Source organism: Sinocyclocheilus grahami, unplaced genomic scaffold, assembly GCF_001515645.1.
Source record: "Sinocyclocheilus grahami isolate Dianchi unplaced genomic scaffold, SAMN03320097.WGS_v1.1 scaffold1264.1, whole genome shotgun sequence".
Classification (NCBI taxonomy): domain Eukaryota; kingdom Metazoa; phylum Chordata; class Actinopteri; order Cypriniformes; family Cyprinidae; genus Sinocyclocheilus; species Sinocyclocheilus grahami.
The window spans coordinates 27436-53982 of record NW_015506443.1 but is presented as its reverse complement, the minus strand read 5'-3'; the positions used below and the strand labels follow the sequence as shown (position 1 = coordinate 53982).

At 37.9% G+C, this 26547-nt stretch overlaps 3 protein-coding genes across 6 annotated transcripts in view; 1 reads left to right on the top strand and 2 right to left on the bottom strand.

The window, feature by feature from the left end:
• The window catches only part of LOC107568620 (uncharacterized), a 26764-nt gene extending 18286 nt beyond the window's left edge, over positions 1-8478 (bottom strand). The window contains exons 1-12 of the mRNA XM_016254583.1: positions 8293-8478; positions 7101-7285; positions 6830-7012; positions 6070-6161; positions 5788-5957; positions 5484-5683; positions 4195-4403; positions 3719-3931; positions 3485-3636; positions 1272-1349; positions 1063-1142; positions 878-959 (exon numbers count right to left, since the gene is read on the bottom strand). Coding sequence (XP_016110069.1) covers positions 878-959; positions 1063-1142; positions 1272-1349; positions 3485-3636; positions 3719-3931; positions 4195-4403; positions 5484-5683; positions 5788-5957; positions 6070-6161; positions 6830-7012; positions 7101-7285; positions 8293-8478 — 1830 coding nt within the window. The remainder of the gene's footprint in view (positions 1-877; positions 960-1062; positions 1143-1271; positions 1350-3484; positions 3637-3718; positions 3932-4194; positions 4404-5483; positions 5684-5787; positions 5958-6069; positions 6162-6829; positions 7013-7100; positions 7286-8292) is intronic.
• Positions 8479-10579: 2101 nt separating this feature from the next.
• On the bottom strand, positions 10580-22282 carry LOC107568618 (uncharacterized). The gene is made up of 13 exons (XM_016254582.1): positions 22265-22282; positions 21814-21815; positions 21124-21204; positions 20289-20454; positions 17900-18061; positions 17129-17227; positions 16859-17036; positions 16116-16252; positions 15931-16034; positions 13382-13547; positions 13075-13260; positions 10840-10996; positions 10580-10710 (listed from the first exon to the last, which is right to left on the bottom strand). Exons 1-13 carry the CDS (start codon positions 22280-22282, stop codon positions 10580-10582), a joined length of 1587 nt encoding a protein of 528 aa, XP_016110068.1.
• Positions 22283-22671: 389 nt separating this feature from the next.
• On the top strand, positions 22672-23924 carry LOC107568631 (Krueppel-like factor 13). Of its 4 annotated transcripts, none has more exons than XM_016254603.1 (2): positions 22672-22735; positions 23205-23924. In XM_016254603.1, exon 2 carries the CDS (start codon positions 23330-23332, stop codon positions 23894-23896), a length of 567 nt encoding a protein of 188 aa, XP_016110089.1. In that variant the 5' UTR covers positions 22672-22735; positions 23205-23329; the 3' UTR covers positions 23897-23924. The 4 variants fall into 4 exon arrangements, with proteins under 4 accessions (XP_016110089.1, XP_016110088.1, XP_016110086.1 ...); XM_016254602.1 differs by having other exon boundaries at positions 22711-22735; positions 23201-23924; XM_016254600.1 differs by lacking the exon at positions 22672-22735 and adding an exon at positions 23050-23123 and having other exon boundaries at positions 23201-23924.
• Positions 23925-26547: the final 2623 nt, after the last annotated feature.

Genomic DNA, 26547 nt, shown 5'->3' with positions numbered 1-26547 from the left:
CCCAATAGCTGGGTTTGTCCCTTTTTAACCCAGCGCTGGGTTATATTTAACCCAGCATTTTTTAGAGTGTGTGTGTGTGTGTGTGTGTGTGTAATTGTTAATATTTTCATAAGTAACTGTAATTTAATTGCAAATTTTTTGCTCAGTAACTGTAATGGAATACAGTTAAATTTATTTTGTAATTAAATTACGTAACACACTCTAAAAAAAAGGCTGGGTTAAATACAACCAAGTGCTGGGTTTGTCCCTATTTTACCCAGCTCTGGGTTGTATTTAACCCAGCATTTTTTTGAGTGCACCGTTACATGTATCTAGTTACTCCCTAACACTGCTCAGTATATTTCACCATGCTGAAATGACATGACCTGCAGTGTTTCACTAGACGCAAGAGAGAATCCTCACATTCATTGGCTGCTGCCAGTGTAGATACGCTAGTAGTGTTGTTTGGTGATTCACAGAGCAAAAATTTGACAAAACATCCTTATTATTGGGCTTTGTCAGCGGTAACAATGGGAGAAGCAGCAGAAAATGTCTGAAGCCAGAAGACAGAAAGTAAAGACAGTAAACAGGTGTAAAGATTTGATGCAAAGCAATGCGCGGTTCTTTTTGGTTGAACATGTGAGGGGTTAATTATTGTGTAGACCACTCTCTAAACTCACCAATATCAGTGTAATTTATATAAAACTCAGGGACAATATAGATGGCAGTGCAGCATCTAACACCATTGTGGTATCGGTACGTAAAGTACATGAAGAATAGCGATGCAAATGCTAGCCAGAGAAGTACTGAATGCTCCTTTAAAATGTTTAGAGTACTATTCCTTTCAAAAAATAACCACAGTAATTAAAAACAAACATTAAAAATGATTGTATCATACCTGTGATTTTGAGTGAAACTCAAATGGCAGGTATGAATGCAAAGCAGATATGTTGTGGGAAATGTTCACCATTAGTCCAATGCTAAAAAATACAAAAGAGTTAGTTGGATAGTCTACTCATACATGTACTGTACATTCAACTAATAAGAAATAATTTTGTGACATTTCCTACAAGACTTCTGTACCTGGAGATATCGTGGTGACCTTGAAGATCGAATGAGAAAGCTGACCTCTGGGAGTTATAAAGACTAGCTCTGATTCCAACCTACACAAATATCAGGACGGGTTCAGATGTGCTTCACCATATGATACAAGCACAATCCAATGTTCACAACGATCACTGAACCATTCTTCAAAAGAAGAAAAACGCTCTTAAATGTTCTCACCCACATACCTTCAGTGAGTCTTCCTGGTCTTGCCCAGAGCAGACGGCCAGCAGGTGGCCTGTGTCGATCCCCTCTGTGCAGTTCACCTGTAAAAACAAGCCTCCAGGCCTTCAGTTTGCTTTGCTCGTAGGAGAGGAGTGTGGAATCAGAGGCATTTCCCTTCATCAACATGGGAAATGACCCAGAGTGTAGAAGGGGTTTCTGGAGCATCCACATAGATACTAATGCATGTTAAACTGATGCTGTTTATTCTTCAATAAGTAATTATCAATCTGTGTTTAAGTGTGATTAATGTATGCATCACAGGTGTTTTCAAAACAAACACAGATCCAAGTTCAACCTATATAGGTGTTAGAAAGGTTTCGGGACTAGCAGATTTATTTATTCCATTGCAAAAAAACTTTTTGACACCAAGGACCCTTGTGATCGATGATGATCCCCTTTCCTGACATATAAAGGCAGCTACATAGTTTTTTATAAAAAAAATGTATACAGTGTGAGAGAAATATTAAATGTATAGTTCACCTAAAAATTAATAGTCTGTCATCATTTTCTCACCCTCGTGTTGTTCCAAACCTGCATGACTTTCTTTCTTCAGTGGAACTTAAAATAAGATATTTTGACAAAATGTCTGTGTTTTTTGGTTCTTACAGTGGACGTCAATGGTCACCAAAATTATTTGCTTATTAAACATTCTCTAGAACCCAAAATAAAAAATAAGATTTTGAAAAACGTCTCAGTGTTTTTGGCCATACAATGAACATTTTTCAAAAGATCTTCTTTTGTGCTCCACAGAAGAACGAGGGTGAGAAAATTTCATATTCAATGTATTATTACATTAAATAATGGTAATGGACCATTAGCGAGTATGAAAGATGTTAAAGGGATAGTTCACCCAAAAATGAAAACTCAAAAAATGAGTAATGCATCATATGAACTACTTTATAGGGCTTTTATGGTCATTTTTGCCTTTTTATGAGCTTGACAGTCATAGTCTTTTATTCTGCTTAAAGGGATAGTTCACCCAAAAATGAAAATTTGATGTTTTATCTGCTTACCCCCAGGGCATCCAAGATGTAGGTGACTTTGTTTCTTCAGTAGAACAAAGATTTTTTAACTCAAACCATTGCAGTCTGTCAGTCTTATAATGGAAGTGAATGGGAATCACGGCTTTGAGATTAAAATAAAAAAAACCTGCGTCTCGTGACGATACATTGATGTGCAAAGACACGAAATGGTCAGTCTGTGGAAGAAAATTAACAGTATTTATATCATGTTTTTACCTCTGATGCACTGCAATGTCTGAACTGTCCTGAGCGCGTCCCGAGCGCGTTCTCGTCAGCCGCCGCGTGACGCATCTTCTTCTTGCTTTACGGTGGATCGCAGACTTATAAGTGCATTACCGCCACCTATCTCTCAAGTGGACCATTGACACTCCTAATTGAGATTGTAGATAGAGTGTCAATGGTCCATTTGAGAGATAGGTGGCGGTAATGCACTTATAAGTCTGCGAGCCGTCTTAAAGCAAGAAGACGCGTCACGTGCTGGCTGTCGAGGACGCGCTCAGGACAGTTCAGACATTGCAGTGCATCACAGGTAAAAAACGATATAAATACTGTTCAGTTTCTTGCACAGACCGATCGTTTCGTGTCTTTACACATCAATGCATCGTCACAAGATGCAGAGTTTAATTTGGTTTTGTTTGTGTGTTTTTTTTTTAGTCTCAAAGCCGTAATTCCCATTCACCTCCATTATAAGACTGACAGACTGCAACGGTTTGAGTTAAAAATCTTCGTTTGTGTTCTACTGAAGAAACTAAGTCACCTACATCGTGGATGCCCTGGGGGTAAGTGGATAAACCTCAAATTTTAATTTTTTGGTTTAAGCAGAATAAAAGACTATGACTGTCAAGCTCATAAAAAGGCAAAAATGACCATAAAAGCCCCATAAAGTAGTTCATATGACGCATTACTCATTATTCGCTGAACATCTTGACTTTCGTCAGTTCAAATCTGGTGAATTAGTTAATACACAGCAACTTCTTTGTTTGCATACAGCCAGGAAGTTCAGCCAATTCATTGACATAGAAGAGGAACAAGGAGGAATAGAAACCGCACAAATACTGCATTTGTTCTTGTGTGTTAGCTGGTGTGAATGAGAATTGAGAACTATGGGAGCCTTTCAGCGATTCACAATTACTGAATGACTGTGATACTCTAACCTGAGAGCATCCAGTAGTTTGTGAGCTGTGGTGTGAAGTCTGCTCCAGTGTGGCTCTCAGGCCGCTGGCCCCTGCATGCAGCGTCAGTAGGGCACAGACACTGCTGTCATTCCAGTTTACAAACACACCTGCGCTGCTGTTCAGCGGAAGCCCTGCTCGAATAGACAGAGACAGAAACATACTACTCTCCACTTCACAGCCATAACAAGAGTCTGCTAATGCTGCTGAACATACCTGCAGAACGAAGCCAAGGGAAAGTGTGAGACAGCTGGGTATGAAGATGTCTGCACCCACAATGTGTTAAATTACTGTTGATGTTTACACACAGTGACTCTTCCATAGCAACTAGACATAGTAAGGCACGAAGATCTTCTCCAGACTTCCTGTCATGCTGACGGGTCACTTCCAGCCCATATACAGCATCGTCCACTACTACAGTAAGCTCTCCTGCACCACAAACACACAACAACATGAAAGTAGCAAGCACTAACATGTACATATGAGACAAACACATTCAATTAGATGCTGTATTTGGGTGGTGAACTTACTTAGCCCATTGTGTAATGCAATGAATAAATAAACTTGAATTCTACTTGAATAATTTTGTTTTAAGTAATCGTAAGTTGACCTCCCTGAAAGATATAGAACTTCCTGAAAATGTTGAATTTGCATAATGAGTAAATGCATCAGCACATTGCTCTTGGATTTACCTTCAGTTAGACCCTTTGACTGGGTTAGTACTCCAACTAAACTAGCTGAATTAGGTAAAGCAGCGAGATCTTGTATTGAATTGAAAATATCTGCTGAAAGAGATAGCCGCCACTCTTGATCATCTGGTAGAGTTCCACTCAAGTGAGCATTAAACGTCTCCTCTTCCTTTTTAACTGTACACTGCAAGAAAAAAGCAGAACAAAAAGAGCTGGCCGCAAATCACATCACTGTTCCAGAGAAATAACAACTATAGAGCACAAATTTACAGTTCTGGAAATAAAAATCCCTTTCTTTTGTCTAAAGAGACATTGAGTTTTAACATGAAATTTTTTTATCTACCACGATCTTCATTTTCAAGTGATGAAAAATGCTTTTGTGGAGGAAACAAATTAGCGATTTCAACTTCTTTTTTTTTATTTTTTGAAATGATGTTTAATAGTCAGACTGAAGCACTGAAGCTAACACAAATACAATTTGAAAAACCTTTTTTGAATTTTTGTGAAAAATTATATTATGATATTTTGTGGAAAAAAAACTGTATGTGATGAAAAGTATTGATTTTTCTTTTAATTCAGCATCATCAAATGCAATATTATTTTTCAAGATGCAGGGCTGTGTAATCACTTAATAAATATCAGTCATTTTATGGTGTACAAATGAGCAATATCACACAAGTAGCAGTGCTTGGAGGTGAAATGTCTGCGAGTAAAAACATGAACGTAGCCTCATAATAGCAAATTAAGTTTTGCTTTTGATGAAATGAGACACTGACACTGTTTTTCATGTTTAATACTGCTGCTTGCTTTTAAGCTATATATTGAATAAAGTGCCATGTAAATACACGTGACGGGACTTCACGGGAGTGCTAATTTGCAGAGCTTGTGCAATACCCATGTTGCTATAAACAGATGCTTTTTTATAAAAAATGCTTGCTGTTTTTTCCATTTTTGTTATGTTTCTTTTTTTACTGAGAGGAAAGCGTGCAGCACATATTTACATATTTATTTAAACGTCGCTTTCATCAGAGTGGGCGGCGTCGGGATGTTCGATAACAGTATACCGCTGCTCACGTATTTCGAACTTCATTTTACCCCTAAATGAAGAACGAAAAAGAACTTCGTTTTGAGTACATTGGGGCCTTAATGGCGGAATAATGTAACTAAATTCACCTTCGCAAACACGCACGCCGTTTCTCAATACTAAATACTATTATAATTACTACTTATTATTTAACAAAGAAACAAAGTTATGTAAGTACAGTTGTTTTGTGTTCTAGTTTGAAATCAGCCTTGAAATATTCATTAGGAAATCCATTTTTGAAGTGGTTTTGAAACCTTGAATGTGAATGGTTTTTAGGGGATGTGTTATTTTTAGAATCAGCCTTTTTGGACTGAGATTGACATCCAGGGACACATCTCTGGGGATAATGGATTGCGGTGTGCCAAGAAAGAGAAGCAGAGTGGCTTCCAGTGGCATCCAGGAATTACGCTGTCAAACGTAAGATCCACAAGAAGTACAGAAAGAACAATTTAATGAGGAGTTTATTTTGACCTTCTTAACTTGAATGGACAGATGTCAGATATCTTCCCTACCTGGGGTACAAAAGTATAGGCTGCCTCCATGAGGTACTGGTTGAGACCAGTGTCTAGTTTTTGGAGTCTGAGAGTAAAAAGAACGGGGTCCAGTGGTGGGAAGCCTTTTCCCATCAGTGTCAAAGGATAAATGATATCAGAGCACAACTGCCATCCAACCATCTTAGACCCTGACAAAATAACCATTCAAATATGTAAAATACGCCAAATACACCTTTTATGTCTTTCCACAAAGAAAAATGTTAAGAAACATATAACTTTTGTTGTTTTAAATATACTCACATGCTTTAGGAGTGCAAGTGTTCTTCTCCTTGAGATTTCTTGTAGCTATGAGCTCCTCTTTACTTTCCCCACTCACACGATACATTCTGGAGCTGTTTCGAGTAGACGATCAAGCGATTTTAGAGTCAAGATAAAACAACTGTTTATAGGTCAGTGACAAATAAAAGTGTCTACAATTAAGAAAAGGAAAAATCTTTAAGAACATGTGGTTTAAAACATGTGCCAATGTATTCTTTGCATTAAAGTTGGTTTCATATGGTTTTGAAAAATGTCTTTTAAGAATAAAATTGAATGATGTTCACTACAATGTTCTGTGGTGCAACCATCATGTAAGTAATAACATGTTGTTACGCATTAAATACATGCAAGTGTACACATCATAATCATTATTTTCAAAATGTATTTTTTTTTTTACAAATTTCATTGTAGATTCAAGTTTTTAGAGAGTCGCACCAAATGACATTTTACAACCCAAACTAAACTTGTTTTGACATAAAAAGTAAAAACTTGACATAACAGTTGTTAGGGTCTTCTCTGTGATATAATTTCCTGTTTCTGAATTGTAGTCACACCACATGACTTTTGAGGACAAACATTCTTCAAATATTAATAAACATCAGTTTTGTTGCAATATGCATGTCAAATCGATTAATCGTGATTAATCGATTTGACAGTACCAATATACTGTATATATATAATCAAATGTATATAATCAAAATGAATTGATATATTCAAAAGATAATGTGAATATTTTTCATACTTGAAGGTCAGTACATCCATGACATCTTCTGGAGTATTGAGAACCACCTTCAGGCTCTGTCCATGATGCAGATATACAGCTCCATCCAAGCTGGTGAAGGTTTTGAGTTGAGTGACCCACTCTAATCCCAAACGACCAAACGCTCCATCCACTCCAGCTCTCACGGAGATAGCAACCAATGCACTGTGCAAAAGGAGAAACAAGAGTTGACTTGCCATCATAACTTCAACCTGACAGCACACTGCCATTTTCAAAACTTCATGAGACATACTTTGGTTTGACATAGCCAGCCAGAGAGAAATGTGACCAATTCTTATAGTTAGCAATGCCTTTAATCCTGAGGGAGAACAAAGTGGACATGTTGATGCTTAGCCTCATGGGTAATCCAGAGAGAGATGGCAAAACCAGCTCCTCCGCCAGAACAATAGGCCTATGACTTATTTTAATCTCTTGACCCTGGGAAAAGGAAATCAATTAAAATTATTACAGTATTTACAACCAAATATACTACAGACATAACAATATGAAAATTTTGGCTTATATGATAAGGTGACAATTATTAAATCAGCTTATTTCGCTCACTCGACAGCATTTAAGGCATAATGTTATTAACCACATTATCTCTTAAGAAAAAAAGCAAACATCAAGGTTTATTGATTTAAAAGCAGAAATGTGAAGCTTATCATTCTATGAAAGCACTTACATTTATTCTTTTGTTTAAACTTGCGTTGTATGTGAGTTGTAAATCATTTTTAGTCACTTTGGGGTTTTAGGTATTATATTATCATGACGTTGAAGTTATAAAATTGGTTGTACCTTTACACAGACAAGGTTATTAAGTCTTTTTTGTTGTTTTTTTTCAAACTTAAATCATGTTTACATGCATACTGTTCACATATTGTAGCTATAATATTAAAAAAAGTAAGGGTAACACTTCATTTTAGGGACCAATTCTCACTAGTCGCTTATTAGCATGCATATTGCTAGCATATTGGCTGATTATTAGTACTTATAGGCACATATTAATGCCTTATTTATATTTTAGATCCCTTAATCCAACCCCATACCTAAACTTACCAGCTACCTTCCTAACTATTAATAAGCAGCAAATTAGGAGTTTATTGAGGCAAAAGTCATAGTTAATAGTGAGAATTTGACCTTAAATGTGACCAAAGTAAGGATTAAACCCAGAATGCTCCTTTAAGTAACAACTTGAGAAATTGTTTCTTACCTTTAACAATTTGACAACAACACCAGCTGTACTAAGTGATAGCTTTCTCTGATATGCATAGAGATCATCACAGGTCATAAAGGTGAGGTCGTTGCCGAACATCTTCACATTCATCCAACATCGGAACCTACTATCTCTTTTCCTCTGCTCTGTGAACTTAAATAGAAATATTGGTCATGCCGGATGTGGAGCCAAATAACAGACACAAACCCACAATCTGCAAGACTCTCACCTTAGTCTTGATGGAACTCAAACCTGTGGACTGACAGCCATCACGGCCTCCTTGTTCCTCGTCTCTGTTTCGTCCTTTCTGTTCATGTCTCATAGAGTCTGTTCGACCCTTAGGTCTGGAGTGTTCAGCTGATGCTAGAGGATGCTCCTCAAAGATTTTCTTCAGAACAGGCTCTAGGTTTTCCATTCTTAGGCTAATCTAAATAATCGATGAAAATAATTACTATCACTGAACAAAAATATATGCTACTTAAAAACTAAAATAGCTAAATATTTATGTTTTTTTTTAATAACATTAACCAATTTCTCACATGGCCTAGACAAGGGGTTATGGGTACTCATTTAACTTCTGTAATGATATATATTTTTGACTTAAAAAAAAATAAAAACAGAAAAAGACCAGATTTTATCTTTTGGTTATTGGCATTATATGGGAAAGGCTACATTACTGACTCGAAAACAAAAAAAACTATATGTGACCCTGGACCACAAAACCAGTCTTGTAGCAATAGCCAATAAAACATTGTATGGGTTAAAATGATAGATTTTTCTTTTATGCCAAAAATCATTAGGACATTAAGTAAAGATCATGTTCCATGAAGATATTTTTCAAATTTCCTACTGTAAATATATCAAAACTTAATTTTTGATTAGTAATATGCATTGCTAAGAACTTCATTAGGACAACATTAAAGGCGGTTTTCTCAATATTTGGATTTTTTTTGCACCCTCGGATTCCCCAAAAAATTCAGATTCGAAAAATTGACTTTTATGACTGGTTTTGTGGTCCAGGGTCACATATTACAATAGCTATTTGTGTTTTGGCTACCATTAACTATATCCCTGCACAGCCTAAATTTAGGGGTCTTCAAACATTTGGTTCCAGTTTTTGATGCCCATGATTAACATGATTATCCCCTTACAAGGGACCGATTTTTTAATTAAAGGCAGCTATATTTTAATATAATATTTTCCATGTTTAAAACCCCATTTATATGGTGACAAATATAATTGTTTTAAATATGCATTCAAATAAGCAAATATGTATTTTAAAATAATATTTGGATCTTTTAATATATTTGGTCTTGTAAATTATTATTAGCTATTTTATTTTTTCTCTATTTTTCTACAGACCCCTCATGGAAATATGCGTGTTTCTGGACTACAGTTTGAAAACCCTCACCTAGTTGTACTCGAACAAAAAAATTATTTCAGATGTAAAGCAAGTAATTACATTATGATGAAAGATTATGAAGACAACCTTATTTTTATTGGAATAGAGTTCACTGATGAACAATAAGACTAGGAATAAACCTAGTCAGTAAACAGTACAGTAAACAGTAAATAGTTTCAATTTAGATTAGTTTTGTGGAAAATACAAACAGATGTTGAACAAATTGGATTTTCACCTCCAGAAGATTGAATGCTCTGCCTAGGACGTGAATTGTCAGATTTGATATTTACCTATTTACCATTATATAATCAGAGGGGTATAGAAAAGTTTATGAAAGTGTCACTCCATAATACAGTAGCAAAATATATAAATATGTATAGTATTTTTATGTTACATTAATCAGTGTCTAGCACACCTTCCTAAGGAAAGGATATGGACCAGAAGACATTGCAATTACTAAATGATATTTAGACAGACTTAAAGAAGTTCCAGATCTATACTTGTGCTCTTATTTGAGTTATTTTGCCTTTAATGTAAATAAATATGTGCAAACAATATACTTGCTCTTGTGAATTTATTTGGATGTTAATTACATTGTGCAAGCCGTCTCTTTAATGCTGCGTGGTTTATATACATGTTGCTGCTGATTGGGCTGACATGTTTGACACACCCACCAAACAAGAGAAAACGCATCTCAAACCCCGTTGCACACCGTTTCCAGAAAACATGTCGTACAAACCGGAAACCGTAGAAAACCGGTGCACACCGGTTTGAGCTTGAACTTACCCCAGGACATGGAGTACATGGGGAGCAAAATACAAAACACGGAACAGAGTCTGACAAAGGCCATATTTTAATTAACATTTTTGCACTGACTTTCAAACCTCAACCCAATTTTGAAGGCTTGGTACTAAACAGGTTTTTGTTTTTTATTTCAGATATATTATATATGTAAAAAAAGTAATTGTACCAGAATTTACCCATTGAATATTTATCTATCCATATCAAAAGCATTTGATTTTCACACTTTCTCTGGCCGTGTTGAAATAATGTAGCAAATTTGAGTTAGTCATAATAAATAATATTCAATAACTCAATACCTTGACTAGACTTCTCAATGCTTAAAGTCGTCTTCACAATTGTGAAAATCTCCTGGTTTGGACAATGCATGAGCTGCTGATATGCTGCGATTCTGACCTCCACATTCTCCTGCTGGCTTTGAAATGCCCGAGCAAGAGTTGTCCTCTGATAACATAAGAAAGAACATAATGCAAGAACATAAGTCATTCCATAATAGACATAACATCAATGCAAATGTATCAGCACACACATGCATGTCCAGTGTTAATCGTATCGTAAATTGTTCGGTGATACTGACGTCATGATGGCATGGGATTCTCCTGAATGCTCGTACAGCTGCCAGCCGAAGCTCCAGCGGCACAGACTGATTCTGCACACAGCGGCTCAGTGTGGGGATGAGATCTGATGTAGCCGCTCCTGCATTCTCCACTGCTTTCAACACATGCAGCAGCTGCACAAGAGGTACAGAACAGTTTAAAGCCATATTTCAGGTTCAGTATGAGTCAAGCTCAAGTATTTGTGCCATTATGTTGACTATTAAAAAAAAATAAAGTTATTGTCTCCCAAAAGAAAGAATCGACTCTGAACAGCCTAAACGAGTTGTCAACTAGGTAAGACATAATGGTAAGGCATAATGACCGCCTTTGTTCTACGTTGGCCGGCCGTGAACAACTTGACCCCGCTCTCAAACACTGTAGCTTGTTTGTGTGGCTAACATCATGTTGCCACACACGCTCTGTCCTACACTGTGAAAGTAAATTCGTTTTATTTTCACTTCCAAAAGATGAGGCTGCAAAGCATCAGTGGTTAAAATTAATTTTTCCACTGTAGCACAGCAGTACAATGCCAATCTTTTTTTGTGTTCCCATCATTTTACTGACGACGGCTTCTCTAATCTCGGGGAGTTCAAAGTGGGGTATACAAAGCGCTTGCTCTTGAAAGATGGCTCAGTACCCAGTTTATTTGGACCTGCTGACTCAACTGAATCACAACCTGTAAGTATAATAAATAATAGATGTTAAAGGGCTCATATGATGTTGCTAAAAAGAACATTATTTTGTGCATTTGGTGTAATGAAATGTGTTTATGCGGTTTAAGGTTCAAAAAACACATTATTTTCCATATACTGTACATTGTTGTTTCTCCTCTATGCCCCGCCGTTCGAGGTGCTCTCTGATTGGCCAGCTATCCAGTGCTTTGTGATTGGCCGAATACCTCAAGCGTGTGACGGAAATGTTACGCCCCTTGCCATACTGTGATGCCTTGTCCCGGCCGGAGCGACGAGACAAAAACATTAAAACCTATTATAAACGAGGCATTTGTTGCATCCAGTGGGGACATAATTACAGATTATAATGACCTATACTGTCTTTTTACTCGCTGCATTGCATCGCGCCACGTAAACATAAAACCATGTCTGCATTTGTGATCGGAGAAATTACAAACTACAAACGCTACTCTACACTGCTCAAAACTTGCGTTTGAATCATCAGTGGCAAATTCTTTAAATATAAAAAAACATACTTACAGTCTGTGAGTCAGAGCAGCCAGCATTGTAGTCTACTCTACCAGGATCAGGAAACAGTCCTCCATAAAATGCGCTGCACACATCTGAATATTTGGGTTGAACTGTTCTGGAACAGTGTTGTAAATATAACTTAACCACTGATTTCTAGTCGTGTCCTCTTTTGGAAGGCCAAACAAAGTAATTTCGCTTTCACAACGAAACACAGCGCCACACACGGCAGGCTAGAGTGAGCGGAGGACGGGGGCTAGAGTGAGCGGCGGCCGTCTTTGCTACTTTACAGATCTTCTTTATGCACCAAGAGCTTGTAACACTCCAAAGAGAAAGGAAAAATTTAAATCGCATCATATGACCCCTTTAATATTTTCTATCAAGCGTTCAAAATATGGAACTGTATCAATGGGCATATCGTTTCCGACACGCTCTGTACGCAGTTGACCGATCACAACAGACTGGGCCATCTGACCAATCAGAGCAGAGTAGGCTCACGGAAAGGCGGGGTTTAGAGAGAGTGAATCTTAGAACTGCTTTGAACTAATCGTTTAAGAATCACAGGAAAATAAGGTGATATTAAATGTATATTTTGAGAAAATGAAAGCATTTTTTGACCTTGCAGCATGTAAACCTCTTGCAGGAGACTCCCAAAACAATATTAGGAACCTTAAAAATGGGGCAGGGATTTCCAAACCTTTTGTCAGTCAAACCGCTTTGACCTAAAATATTTGATACTTGAAGTCCCCCCGAAACTTAGAGTTATTATTTCAATCATTTTACAACACATTTGCGTGTCGGTTAATGGTCATACATTTTATTATCTTTTTTTTTTTAAATCCCATTCAAATCTATAAACAAGTTAGATTAACAAGTAATCTAAATGTAATTCAAACGTAGTCAGAATACATTGCCTAAAATGAGTTGTCTTGATTTCATTACTGACTACAATTTTCAACATGTAATTTGTAATCAGTAACATACTACAATTTTGTAAGTAGCACTGACTGTACCTCTGTGATCTGCAAATGATCATCCACTTCACATCCTGCATCAAGACTCTGATTCAGAACATGGACGAACTGTTGGACTTCAGAGATTTCGTTACATGGACCCTGTTCCTGTTGACAAAGTCCGTGGACCAGTGAAGACACAACCAGCAGTGCTTTTGGACGGATAAGAGGTATCTGCAGCAAAGCCTGAAGAAGAAAATACCAGCAAATCCACATATCACCTTGGTCACACTCTGTTTAAGAGACAACTTTCAATTTTGTATTATAATTCATTTAAATTAAGTTACTGAACAACTCAAAAACATACACTAAGGTGGCTAATCATGGATGAAGTAGGGTGGGAAGCAAAACTGATAGTATTGAGGAGAGGTTGGATTTGTTCCTGGTCCACTTCTTTGTTGAGTATGAGGTCTGTAGTGACAAGGATGCAATCCTCAGTTCCACAGGCTGACAGAGTATCTAGAAGGGGCTGCCTGTCATGACACCAAAATCAACATTACCATCGGAAAAAAACACAGAAATTAAAAACAATTGTTGTAATTGCTGTATAATTTAATTGAATACAAATTTAAATCCTTTGATTCTCTCAAAAAAGTATTGCGTTCCACTGCAAAACATTGCATTCTCTCAAAAACATCTGCGTTCCTCGAGAAACTTTGCATTCCCTTGCGAAACATTTACATTCCCTTGAGAAATTTCGTGTTCTCAAAACATGTTTAGTCCCCCATGAAACTTTGAGTTCACTCACAAAGCACTAAATATGTTTTTTCCTTCCCCCTCATATTATTTCCATCACAAAAGTTTCTTGGGTGACCGCAAAACAATTGTAAGTGAGCACAAATGCATTGACATTTTTTTCCCCTTCCATCTTATTAAAAAAAAAATAGAAATTATATTTGCATTTATAAAAAATATTTTTTTCCCATCTGAATTTCTATTGTATTTCATTCTTAAAAAAAAAAAAGAAAACGGGTCATATAATACTGTATTGTATAAATTACAATACAGTAGTGCATAAATTAATTATAATGAGATTTTCAGCATTACAGTAATGATAAATATGGGTGAGGGATTAAAGTTAGTGTTACAATGCAAAAACTTCATGGTCCCAAATAGAGGATTAAATGAGGCGATTTTTTTTCTTAGACAATACTGTCACACTTCTACTGTCGGAACGAGGAGCGGGGAAACGCAGGAGTAACTCGATTTCACAAACTTTAATGAACGGTAATACACACGGAGATGACGTTTAACACAGGACCGAACAGTAAGCGACACCCCTTCTCCTCATTTTTGTTTCCTTTTTTGAAAGTTTTGTTTTCCATTTTTCCCCCTCCTGCGAAAATGGAAACCGCCGCAAGATTCGCTGCCATAGCCCGCAGAGATCTTCCTTTTATAGAATTCGCCCGGAAATTCTGCGGGCTCGCCGTGATGACAGCGTTGGATGATGCCACGTTTAATTCGTTGTTCTGGATCGGGGCCAATTACCGTCGCCCCATGGACCTTCCAGACACCACAGGACTGAGCTGGAGGGAAGGTATCCTCCGGTGTCTGGAGAGTGACCGGCCCTGATTCAGAACCAGCTCAGCGTCAAATCCGCCGGCTGCTGCAATCTCAAGCCCACCGGCCGCTCAGAAGCCGAGGCCGCCAGCCGCTGCACTCTCAAGCCCGCTGGCCGCTCCACTGTCAAGCCCGCCGGCCAATTCACTCCCAAGCCCTCAGCTGACAGCAGCACTCTCCTTCACCTCTGCTCATAAAAGGAGAATGCAGAGGAAAAGACTGTTGGCTCCAGCCCCTGAGTCTGCTCCAGTGTCGGCTCCAGCCTCTGAATCCGCTCCAAAAAGGGCTCCAGTTCCCACGTCCAGCCCAAGGAGGGCTCCAGTTACCACGTCAAGCCCAGAGAGGGCTCCTGTTCCCACGTCTGGCCCAGGGAGGGCCACAGTTCCCGAATCAAGCCTAGGGAGGGCCACTGTTCCCACATCTGGCCAACGGAAGGTCTCAGAATCCGAAAATTTCCCCAAGGAATTTTTTTTGGGGGGGGGGCTATAGGGCTCCGGCTGTAGAGGCCGGGCCGAGTGCCGAGGCCAAGGCCACGGAGGCCGCTCAACCATGGCCCCCTGGACTGCCGGCTCCGCCATGGCTCTCTGTACTGTCTGCTCCGCCATGGCCCCCTGAACTGCCTGCTCCACCATGGCCTCCTGAACTGTCTGCTCTGCCATGGCTCCCTAGTCTGCCTCCTCCGCCATGGCTCCGTGAGCTGCCTGATCCGCCATGGTACCCAGATCCGGTACAGCCTTGTAGGCTTCCTGTCCCACTTGAGCCTGCCTTGAGGGGCCTCCAAGGCGCCCACTCCCCCTCATCCCCTTTGTTGTTGGTATGTGCGCGAGGACGTGCCTTCAGGGAGGGGGGCGAAATGTCACACCCAAGGCCTGTCTTTGTGTGTTTTTCTCCCCATATGCTCCCTGTGACCTATAGTTCCTCCCTCGTGTTGATTTGTGTTCTTTGATTTCAGGTGTTCCCTCATTAGTTTCCATGGTTGTTGATTAATTACTCCACCTGTTTCAGTTCTCGCTGATTACGTTCCCTGTGTTTATAAGTCCAGTGTTTCCTGTGTCTAGCGTTCTGTGTTAAACGCCATCGCCGTGTGTGTTACCTTGTTCATTAAAGTTTGTGAAGTTGAGTTACTCCTGCGTCTCCTCGTTCCAACAGTAGAAGTGTGACAAATTTTTTTTTTTGGGAATATGTACCATGGTTTTATTACAGCATGCTATGACGTATATAAAGTATATATCATCAGTAAACATCTTCCAGCATTACGCTATTTTTAATGTATGTAATAAGTTTTGAAGGACCAACCAGTCATCTCGACATTTGAAGGAGGCCTCATGCCACAAGTCTCTCAACTGATGGGACGACAAGGTTCTCAACTGGAGCACCAGATTCAGGAGAAGCTCAGATTGCTAAGAGTGATGAAGAAAAGTGAGGAAAACTTACCATCTTGAATGAAAGAATCACTTTAATACTGTAAGCTGGCGCCTGACCTGTTGCTGATTTGCGAGATGAGCGCACAACCTCCTCACTGTGTTGGAAACCTCTTGAACTGATGGTCCACCATGTCTGCCTGAGATTTGGCCTTCAGCCTCAAACACAATACTGGTCAAGTAACCGGCGTTCTGCCCTGAAATGACAGAGAAGATGATTACACTTTACATATATGTTTTATTATAGTTTTACATTTTAAAAGTTTTACATTTAGAGACCAGTCTTTTCTGATTTGTGTCTGTATGCATTCACCAGATAACTATTCAGATATTGCACACCAACTTAATCATCATTTCATAATTCTTAAACAACAACAAAAAAAAATTATCACATTAAGGACATAATTTTTAGATTCCCAAATAGAGATCCATTGCACGTTATTATAGATTCAGATTGATGATTTGTGAAATTAATCATTTAGATCTCCGTTTGAACGAGTTTGAAAGATTCACATGAACCGAATGATCAAAAGAGTTGTCTAAAATGATTCATTCATGAATTGGATGTTACTATCACAAAACCGCATGTAGCTTATATTTCTTGCAGACTTTTTTCACAGTTTGAAAACTCTATTTAATTTGATCCACAAAAGGGTCAAGAGAAGTGTATCTGAGTAAAAAGATTAATTCTTTTGTTAAAATGTAGTCAACATAAATATTCATACTCAATTAAAGTAGTAAATATAGCATTAAAAGAGTAACATGATCATACTGGATCGACAACATCAAAAGCTTAGTCTTACCCAAATCCGATGGAATCACTTCAAGGGTTCTCAGGAGAGTCAGGCTTGAAATGGTTTTAGTTTCTGTTACTTCTAAGAGGCCTGGCAGTGGAACCAGTGACACTGTTTCTGTACAGTTGACCTTCTTCAGCATTGTTCCATCATAGAGCTGGATGCATGTGAGGCCGGCACTCACCGTCTAATCAAAATAAAAACAACTCAAACTTAAGGCAATTCACATTGGGTCAGTTGTGTGAATGTTGGGTGAAGAATAGAAAAAGTGGGGCCCACCATGCCATCCTTCAGTGGGACAGAGTGCCTCCAAAACTGATCGATTCTGTCACTGAGGCACTGCTGGAGGCTTCGGCTCTTCACCAGCGACAGTCCCCTCTGTTCATAAGAACTCATACATGTCCCATACACATCATTCTGTAGAAATCATAATCTAGTGTCATTCATAGTATACTAATGCTCATACTTAGTAGAGTAGAGAGTTTGTTTTTAATGTTTTTGAAAAAATGTCTCTTATGCTCACCAAGGCTACATTATTTGATCAGAAATACAGTAGTAATACTGTAAATTATTAGTCCAATTTAAAATAATTATTTTATTCCTGTGATGGCAAAGCAGAATTTTAAGCAGCCAGTACTCCAGATCTTTCAGAAATCAATTTAATATGCAGATTTTGGGGCTCAAGAAACATTTCTTATTATTATTAGTGTTGAAAACTGTTGTGCTGCTTAATATTTTTGTGGAAACATTTTTTTTTAGGATTCTTTGATTAAAGTTGATTTGAAATAGAATTCTTTCGTAACAATATAAATGTCACTTTTGATCAACTGAATGCATCCTTGCTGCATTAATTTTTTATTTTTTTTTCTTATTGACCCTAAATTTTTGAACGGTAGCATATATTGCATTGTTTTGTTAAAATAACCATGTCAACTTTTTACAAATTTACAAACTCAGTGCCTCAAATACACTTCAAAATTGAGCATATGATTTTGTATAAAAGTGGGCCTGTACAAACAAGCGTGCAGAGTGAGTTACAGTTCCTCTCACCTCTCTGATTGTCTCCCTGGCTCGTCCCGAGTGCGAGGTCTGGAACATGCTCAGAATGGACCTCTTGATGTTGAGAGTCCACACCTGCTCAGCCTCCTGTGGGCAGAGCTTTGTGACCTTTCCCCCCTCGAGCCAGAACCGCAGGGGGTTCTTCTCCAATGACTCTCTGAGAAATCAAAACACCAGATGGACCTTCAACCTCTTAACACTCATGACAGACTAACTCTCTACAGCAGCAATAGAGTGATTATAGTGATGTGGCATCAACTGAAGTATTATGTTATTTCAAATGTTTGTCACTACATGATTAATTCTGACACTTTGAACCAGATATAAAATTACATGACTATGGAATTAGTTTGTATTAATTGGATGCAAACACAGAAAATGTTAGAAGAGTATGAGTGAGTGTAGCACATCAAAAGAAACTTAAATTACCTTATATTCTTCAAGCGTAGCACCGAATTGTCTCTTTTCGAAGAGCTATGCTTTATTTGTATGTTCCTTAGCTACATACAAATAAATATAGCAAATATGGAATAAATGAAACATGATTGCAAAGATAAAAAAATGAATCTAGGTATAGGCATATATGAATATTGGCTATGATCTGAAATGGAATCAAATGCCTCAATTTTTATCTCAATGGTGAAATGATATTATGCTTGTTATGAAAAATGTTGCATTGTAAAGGAAGAAAAGCTATATCAATATGGATGACAAAATGATAACATATATAGAATGACTGATAGAACAGAACAGAACATACCTTTAAAATAATTTCTGGACATCCTGGTCGGACATCAATGTCAACAACACAGTCCAAAGCTAACTGACTGCCTCCTGATGAAGGACCTTTCCAGGCACTGTTTATGGTTGTACTGTATCTGTATGTGTGCCTTTGCCCTTTCTGCACAGCTGTAAACATAAGTCAGATATATATTTATATGTGTTGAGCCCAGAAGTGAGCTAAATTGGAGAAAACCTCTATTTGGGCATGTCCTTAATTGTAAAAATGATATGTAAATAAAGTTATTTATTTGTTTATTCATTCATACATGTATTTCTTTTCTCTCTCATTTATGCATTTTTGCTATATATTTTTTAAATTATATATATTGTTGCTAATGCTTTCATGTTGACTTTAAACTTGTAAATACGCATTGTTTTGGAATAGATTGGGATTCAAAAACAACCTAAGATTTATGACTCTTTACAACCACAGATAGTCCTTCACTCCACTGTATAGTGATATATATTGATTTTCCTTGGGGTTGTACAATCTGAAGACAGCACTATTAAATTACACAATAAATGATGTATCATTGATAAATACTGAGTGATCTGGAGACTTGGATTGAGGTCAAAAAGTCTTGTGTTTGAAACCCAGAGGAACAGCTTTTAAATAAACTAAGTTACGGTGAATGTTTAACTGCTTGTATTAAGTGTCTTTATTGACTTTATTAACTTGAGCTGTAACGGATGGTGCTCTTAATATACAGTGACACTCATTGACTGTTTTTAACAGTTTATGGTTAACTTCAACAGACATCAGTGAAGAAAGATGCATTTTTCCCCCACATAATGGTGTAGTACAAATTGGCTTAAGAACATTTTTTTTATTTAAATGTATTTTTTTTCATATTTTAATCAAAAATTGTTTTCAAACAGGGAAAGTTCCAGTGTTGTTCCCTATGTCCAGTTCATCCCTAAACATGAATTAATAATTAAGCTGTTAAAATTAATAGTTCTTCTCTACTCTTCAAAAGTTTTGAGGCTGCTAAGATTTTGTAATGTTTTTGAAAGAAGTCTCTTATGATCACCACAGATACATTTATTTGATCACAAGTACAGTAATATTGTGAAATATTATTCTAAATTTAAAATTGTTTTCTGTCTGAATCTATTGTAAAAATCAAATTTATTTCTGTGATCAAAGCTGAATTTTCAGCATCATTACTCCAGTCTTCAGTGTCACATGATCTTTCAGAAATCAATTTAATATGCAGATTTTGGGGCTCAAGAAACATTTCTTATTATTATTAGTGTTGAAAACTGTTGTGCTGCTTAATATTTTTGTGGAAACATTTTTTTTTAGGATTCTTTGATTAAAGTTGATTTGAAATAGAATTCTTTCGTAACAATATAAATGTCACTTTTGATCAACTGAATGCATCCTTGCTGCATTAATTTTTTATTTTTTTTTCTTATTGACCCTAAATTTTTGAACGGTAGCATATATTGCATTGTTTTGTTAAAATAACCATGTCAACTTTTTACAAATTTACAAACTCAGTGCCTCAAATACACTTCAAAATTGAGCATATGATTTTGTATAAAAGTGGGCCTGTACAAACAAGCGTGCAGAGTGAGTTACAGTTCCTCTCACCTCTCTGATTGTCTCCCTGGCTCGTCCCGAGTGCGAGGTCTGGAACATGCTCAGAATGGACCTCTTGATGTTGAGAGTCCACACCTGCTCAGCCTCCTGTGGGCAGAGCTTTGTGACCTTTCCCCCCTCGAGCCAGAACCGCAGGGGGTTCTTCTCCAATGACTCTCTGAGAAATCAAAACACCAGATGGACCTTCAACCTCTTAACACTCATGACAGACTAACTCTCTACAGCAGCAATAGAGTGATTATAGTGATGTGGCATCAACTGAAGTATTGTTATTTCAAATGTTTGTCACTACATGATTAATTCTGACACTGTGAACCAGATATAAAATTGCATGACTATGGAATTAGTTTCTATTAATTGGATGCAAACACAGAAAATGTTAGAAGAGTATGAGTGAGTGTAGCACATCAAAAGAAACTTAAATTACCTTATATTCTTCAAGCGTAGCACCGAATTGTCTCTTTTCGAAGAGCTATGCTTTATTTGTATGTTCCTTAGCTACATACAAATAAATATAGCAAATATGGAATAAATGAAACATGATTGCAAAGATAAAAAAATGAATCTAGGTATAGGCATATATGAATATTGGCTATGATCTGAAATGGAATCAAATGCCTCAATTTTTATCTCAATGGTGAAATGATATTATGCTTGTTATGAAAAATGTTGCATTGTAAAGGAAGAAAAGCTATATCAATATGGATGACAAAATGATAACATATATAGAATGACTGATAGAACAGAACAGAACATACCTTTAATATAATTTCTGGACATCCTGGTCGGACATCAATGTCAACAACACAGTCCAAAGCTAACTGACTGCCTCCTGATGAAGGACCTTTCCAGGCACTGTTTATGGTTGTACTGTATCTGTATGTGTGCCTTTGCCCTTTCTGCACAGCTGTAAACATAAGTCAGATATATATTTATATGTGTTGAGCCCAGAAGTGAGCTAAATTGGAGAAAACCTCTATTTGGGCATGTCCTTAATTGTAAAAATGATATGTAAATAAAGTTATTTATTTGTTTATTCATTCATACATGTATTTCTTTTCTCTCTCGTTTATGCATTTTTGCTATATATTTTTTAAATTATATATATATATATATATATATTACAGTCTTATAAAAAGAATCATAATTAATTAAACATACGGTAAGTCAGAAGCATTTCAGAAGCATTTATGTAGCCATTTAGATAATTGTGTGTGTGTGTGTGTGTGTGTGTATATGTGTGTGGAATATGGATGGATGAATAGCAAAAAATATATTTATTAACATGTATATACTCTTACCAGGGCAAGTAGACTTGCAACGTTGATCTTGGTGCAGTTTGTGGCAATCAGCTTGTAAAAGAAAACATTAACAAGTTAAAAACAGCCATTCACTATAGAAGTTCTAACACTTATGCAAAACTTTGTGGCGAAACAAACATTTACTTACTTCGAATTCTATATTTTCTCATAATAATCATGGGGGGATATTAAAGAATATGATATTAAATACTTACCACTGAAAAAGATGAGCAACATTATTAGACAGAGATCTTGGAGCACTAGACAGACCGGAGACATAGCCATAAGTGATTGGATTCAAAGTAATGCCCTGCACTTCATAGGAGAGACCATTACCAAGCATAAGCACATAAGCGAATGGATAGATGTTGAGTTAAGCCTTTGTAAAAACCCACTGGACACTCAGACACCAATCAGAGGACAGATGCCCACCAGGGGACCATCCAGCTAACAAAATCTTGCAGCATACCGATGGACATCTTGAACTGAGCCTCTGCCTTCTCATAACATGCTCATGAATTTGCAAGAAATTTCTAGGGGCTTTGTTAATGTCATTTGTTTCATAACATTAATTGCATCACAATCCTCCAAAAATTTGCGTCATTGACTTCCATTGTAAGTTTATACTTTTTTAGCAAGTAAAAGGCCTTTTGTAAAAATGTTCACCTTCAGGTTGTGATTCATGGGTATTTTTGCTGTGAAATCTTTGATTTGAAGAATAACTTCAATATAATGCATTGCATTATATGTTTTCCCCCACAATACAAATAATAAGAAAGAAAAAAAAAATTATAAGAAAAAAAAATAAGCATTTTTGGTATTTTTTAATCGTTTATTTCATTTGTTTTGCTTGTATTTACTGTAGATAGATAGCAGAGGCCGCTGCTGATGAGAACAAAACAACGAGTTGAAAGGAGAAGAACCGAGCGGGCCCTCAGGAAACGAGGCTCCCCATCATAACTCTTGCTTTGCCGTTAAACGCAGTCGCGATAAAATGTCGTTCGCCTACCTTCTTCGTAGTAGGTTTACTAAACTCGCCGGGGGCGTGGCGTGGGCTTTGCCGGTTCTAGCAGCAGACACAATGAAACGAGGGGCAATGTAGCACACCACGTTGGGGCTCGAAACGCAGATACGCCGGTAGCGTATTATTTTTTACTTCTTTTTTGGTATTTTTTAATCGTTTATTTCATTTGTTTTGCTTGTATTTACTGTAGCTAGATAGCATTGGTAACCTTCCTGGAGCGTCCTGGAGCGCATCCTAATTAATATTCATGAGCTCGTCGTGATTCGTTTATTCGCCTTCTGAGCACCACCTACTTTCTCACGTCTGCCCATCAGCCAATCCGTCGAGACGACTGGGAGAACGGCGCGTTACGTAATTAATATTCATGAGCTAAGCCTTCTTCGTAGTAGGTTTACTAAACTCGCCGGGGGCGTGGCGTGGGCTTTGCCGGTTCTAGCAGCACACAATGAAACGAGGGGCAATGTAGCACACCACGTTGGGGCTCGAAACGCAGATACGCCGGTAGCGTATTATTTTTTACTTCTTTTTTGGTATTTTTTAATCGTTTATTTCATTTGTTTTGCTTGTATTTACTGTAGATAGATAGCAGAGGCCGCTGCTGATGAGAACAAAACAACGAGTTGAAAGGAGAAGAACCGAGCGGGCCCTCAGGAAACGAGGCTCCCCATCATAACTCTTGCTTTGCCGTTAAACGCAGTCGCGATAAAATGTCGTTCGCCTACTCGGATTATCTGGCCGCCGAGTGTCTGGTGTCGATATCCAGCGGTCCCGTCCTCCATCGACCCACCCCGGTGTCTGGTGCGGCTCAGGCCCCTCCTCAGGGCCTTCCTGCCGCGGAGCGGGACGGGTCGCGCGAGGACAGGGAGGTGCGGGAGACGCTCCGGTTAGAGGGGGCCAACATGATGACGGTGGCGGAGATCCTCACCGACCTGCACGGCAAGTTTCGTCCCATGTCGGCCTACTCCGAAAGCAGCAACTCGTCGTGCGGAGAGAGCGGCTACACCACGTTGTCAGACTCCACCACCCCAACGCCGACCATGACCCCCTCTGCCACCCCTGTCCCGGGACAGTACAATAACACCCCTCAGCAGATTTGGGGAGGAGGGGGCGCACCCCGGTCCCCCACCAAGCGTCACCCCTGTACTTTCGACGGGTGTGACAGGGTGTACGGCAAATCATCCCACCTGAAGGCGCACATCAGGACCCACACAGGTGAGCTGAAGCGCGTGGTCGCCGATGCTGCAGATATCATTTGTATTCATACCCGAATATAAGTATATACATACAAGTACTCTATATATACGAATTTCTAAATACGGTCCATCTTGTATGAAATTATAGTTTTATAAACTGCATGTCGCATTAATTGGTTGTAAAAATTCTCTGTTGAATAAGCATATTATGGAGGGTAACTTTAAATTATCGACCGTGTGTTTGTTGACTGTTGTCAGGGGCTCCTGTCAGTTCCAACCGACGGCTCTGAATAGAGATATTAAAAGTGAATTGGTGGATAATTATGTAATTCACTACTCGTTAGTTGAACAAAAGAGTGGGAAAACTCCGAACAAAGAAAGTTTATGAACAAAGGAGGGAGCGCGTGAGGGAGGACCGAGTATAGTATAGTGACGAGCCTCATATTTGCATATGAACAGAGCTCGAGTGCGCGCGCAGGATTCCATTTAAATGCGCTTTCTGTTATCTGGCTAAAGCTAAAAGAGCTATTTAAGCAACGCACCTGGCCTCTCTTCTTGAGCCGTTCACAAACGGTCTATTACTATTTGGGTTTGTTCATGAAGTGCAGTGTGGAGAAAAGGTGACCGCTTTTAACTGACACTAGTTCAGACGATTCCCTCACGAAAATGAACTATGGTTTTAATATATTAAAAGGTAGTAACCATGTTTTTTTTTTGGCATTTTGACCACTATTTGTATAACCACAGTTGACTACAAATACCATTAAACTATATAGTGTAGCAAAACCGTGGTCAATTTGTGGTTACCTAACCATGTTTCTTTATTTGTGGTAAAACCATGGTTCATTTTCGTTAGAGTTGTAGTACAGTTACTAGTAGTACACCACGCTAAGAAATCTTTAGTATAGTGTACTAATGATATACTAGTACAGTGGCAACTGAACTGATAAACATTAGTGCAGTAGTTCTACACTCACAGAATAAGTCATCCAGTACAGCACAAATGAAAGGCTAGTACACTAGTGAAACACTAGAGGTGCATTCCATTCAACCATAAGGGCCCTGCGGTGTTGACTTCACAGGGTGTTCTGCCATCTTAAGTGAGATTCCAATCTGAAGAGTACTGGTACTGTCTGCGTCCCACAGTATTACAAGTAGAGTATTATCTCTACAAGTTATGCATATTAATACAAGATATGTCTCCCTTCAAAGACAAAAAAGCGTGGATGTCATTGGCTTTCAGTCTTTTCAAGTACATTTTATGTTTTAAATGTTTGTAAGGCCAAATTATATTGCTTTTGAATTTTCTAAAGTACAGAACGATGGCTATTAATGAAACGTACAATAAATTATTAAGTCAAATACAGACCTATTGCATGGTAATTATAGCTATAAAACCTATGCCCAACCCTAACCGTACCCCTTAAATAAAATCAACAATTACTGTACAATTTCATGATCAAAATACTTTAAAACCGGGGGAAACGATTTATTGAATATGATAGGTATGCCTTATAATAACTATAATTTTTTTTGAGTGTGGGTGGCAATTGCGAAGCTTGAAATAAAAGGTCAAGTAGAAGAGCGGTACAACCATCGTCTGTAAAAAAAACATGGACATAGTGTCCGTGACGTCACCCGTAGGTTTCTGAAGAGCATTTTTGAAGCCTAAAGTGGGCGGAGCCGGCCGTCGCCATCTTGGCAGCGCGTCACCGTGTGTCACTCTCGGATAACTGAAAATGGGCAAAGAGGCGGGATGTGGGTGGAGCTGGTTGCTGAAACCACGCCTGCCTAGCTTGACGGTGATGACGGCAGCGGCAGTCCACCTGTCACTCAAGTGGCCACGCCCTTATTTATGCAAAACTTTAAGGCTTAATATAATCTAAATGGATAAGTTATAAAAAAAGAATTCACCCCCCTCACAGTAGGGCTGGACGATATGGCCAAAATTTATATCACGATATATTTCTTAATTTCGATCGATACGATATAATTCCGATATCGATATGAACACTATTAAAAAAGCCTCATAAAAACGGCCAAGACTGGCCACAACAGATGTCTGTACCTAGAAACTTATGAAAAATGTATTTGCCAACTCTATGAAACCTACTCCTATAAAATTATATAATATTTAAAAAATGGCACAAATAAATAAATGTTCACCTTTTATTGGTATTCAGCCTTCATACAAACAAGAAATGTGAAATCACCGTCAAATAAATCTCAGACTCTCCTTATTAATATTAATATTTTTTACTTCAAACTATAGGCTAACATACCAGTCAAAAGTTTTTGAACAGTAAGATTTTTAATGTTTTTTTTAAAGAATTCTCTTCTGCTCACCAAGCCTGCATTTATTTGATCCAAAATACAGCAAAAACGGTAACATTTTTAAATATTTTTATTATTTAAAATAACTGTTTTCTTTTTGAAAATATAATTTATTCCTGTGATTTCAAAGCAGAGCTTTAGCATCATTACTCCAGCCACATGATCCTTCAGAAATCATTCTAATATTCAGATTTTCTGCTCAGAAAACATTTATTATTATTATGATGTTGAAAACAGCGGAGTCGATTTTTTTCAGGTTTCTTTGATGAATAGAAAGTTTAGAAGAACAGCATTTATCTGAAATAGAAATCTTTTGTAACATTATAAATGTCTTTATCATCACTTTTGATCAATTTAAAACATCCTTGCTAAATGAAAGTAATAATTTCTATAATATA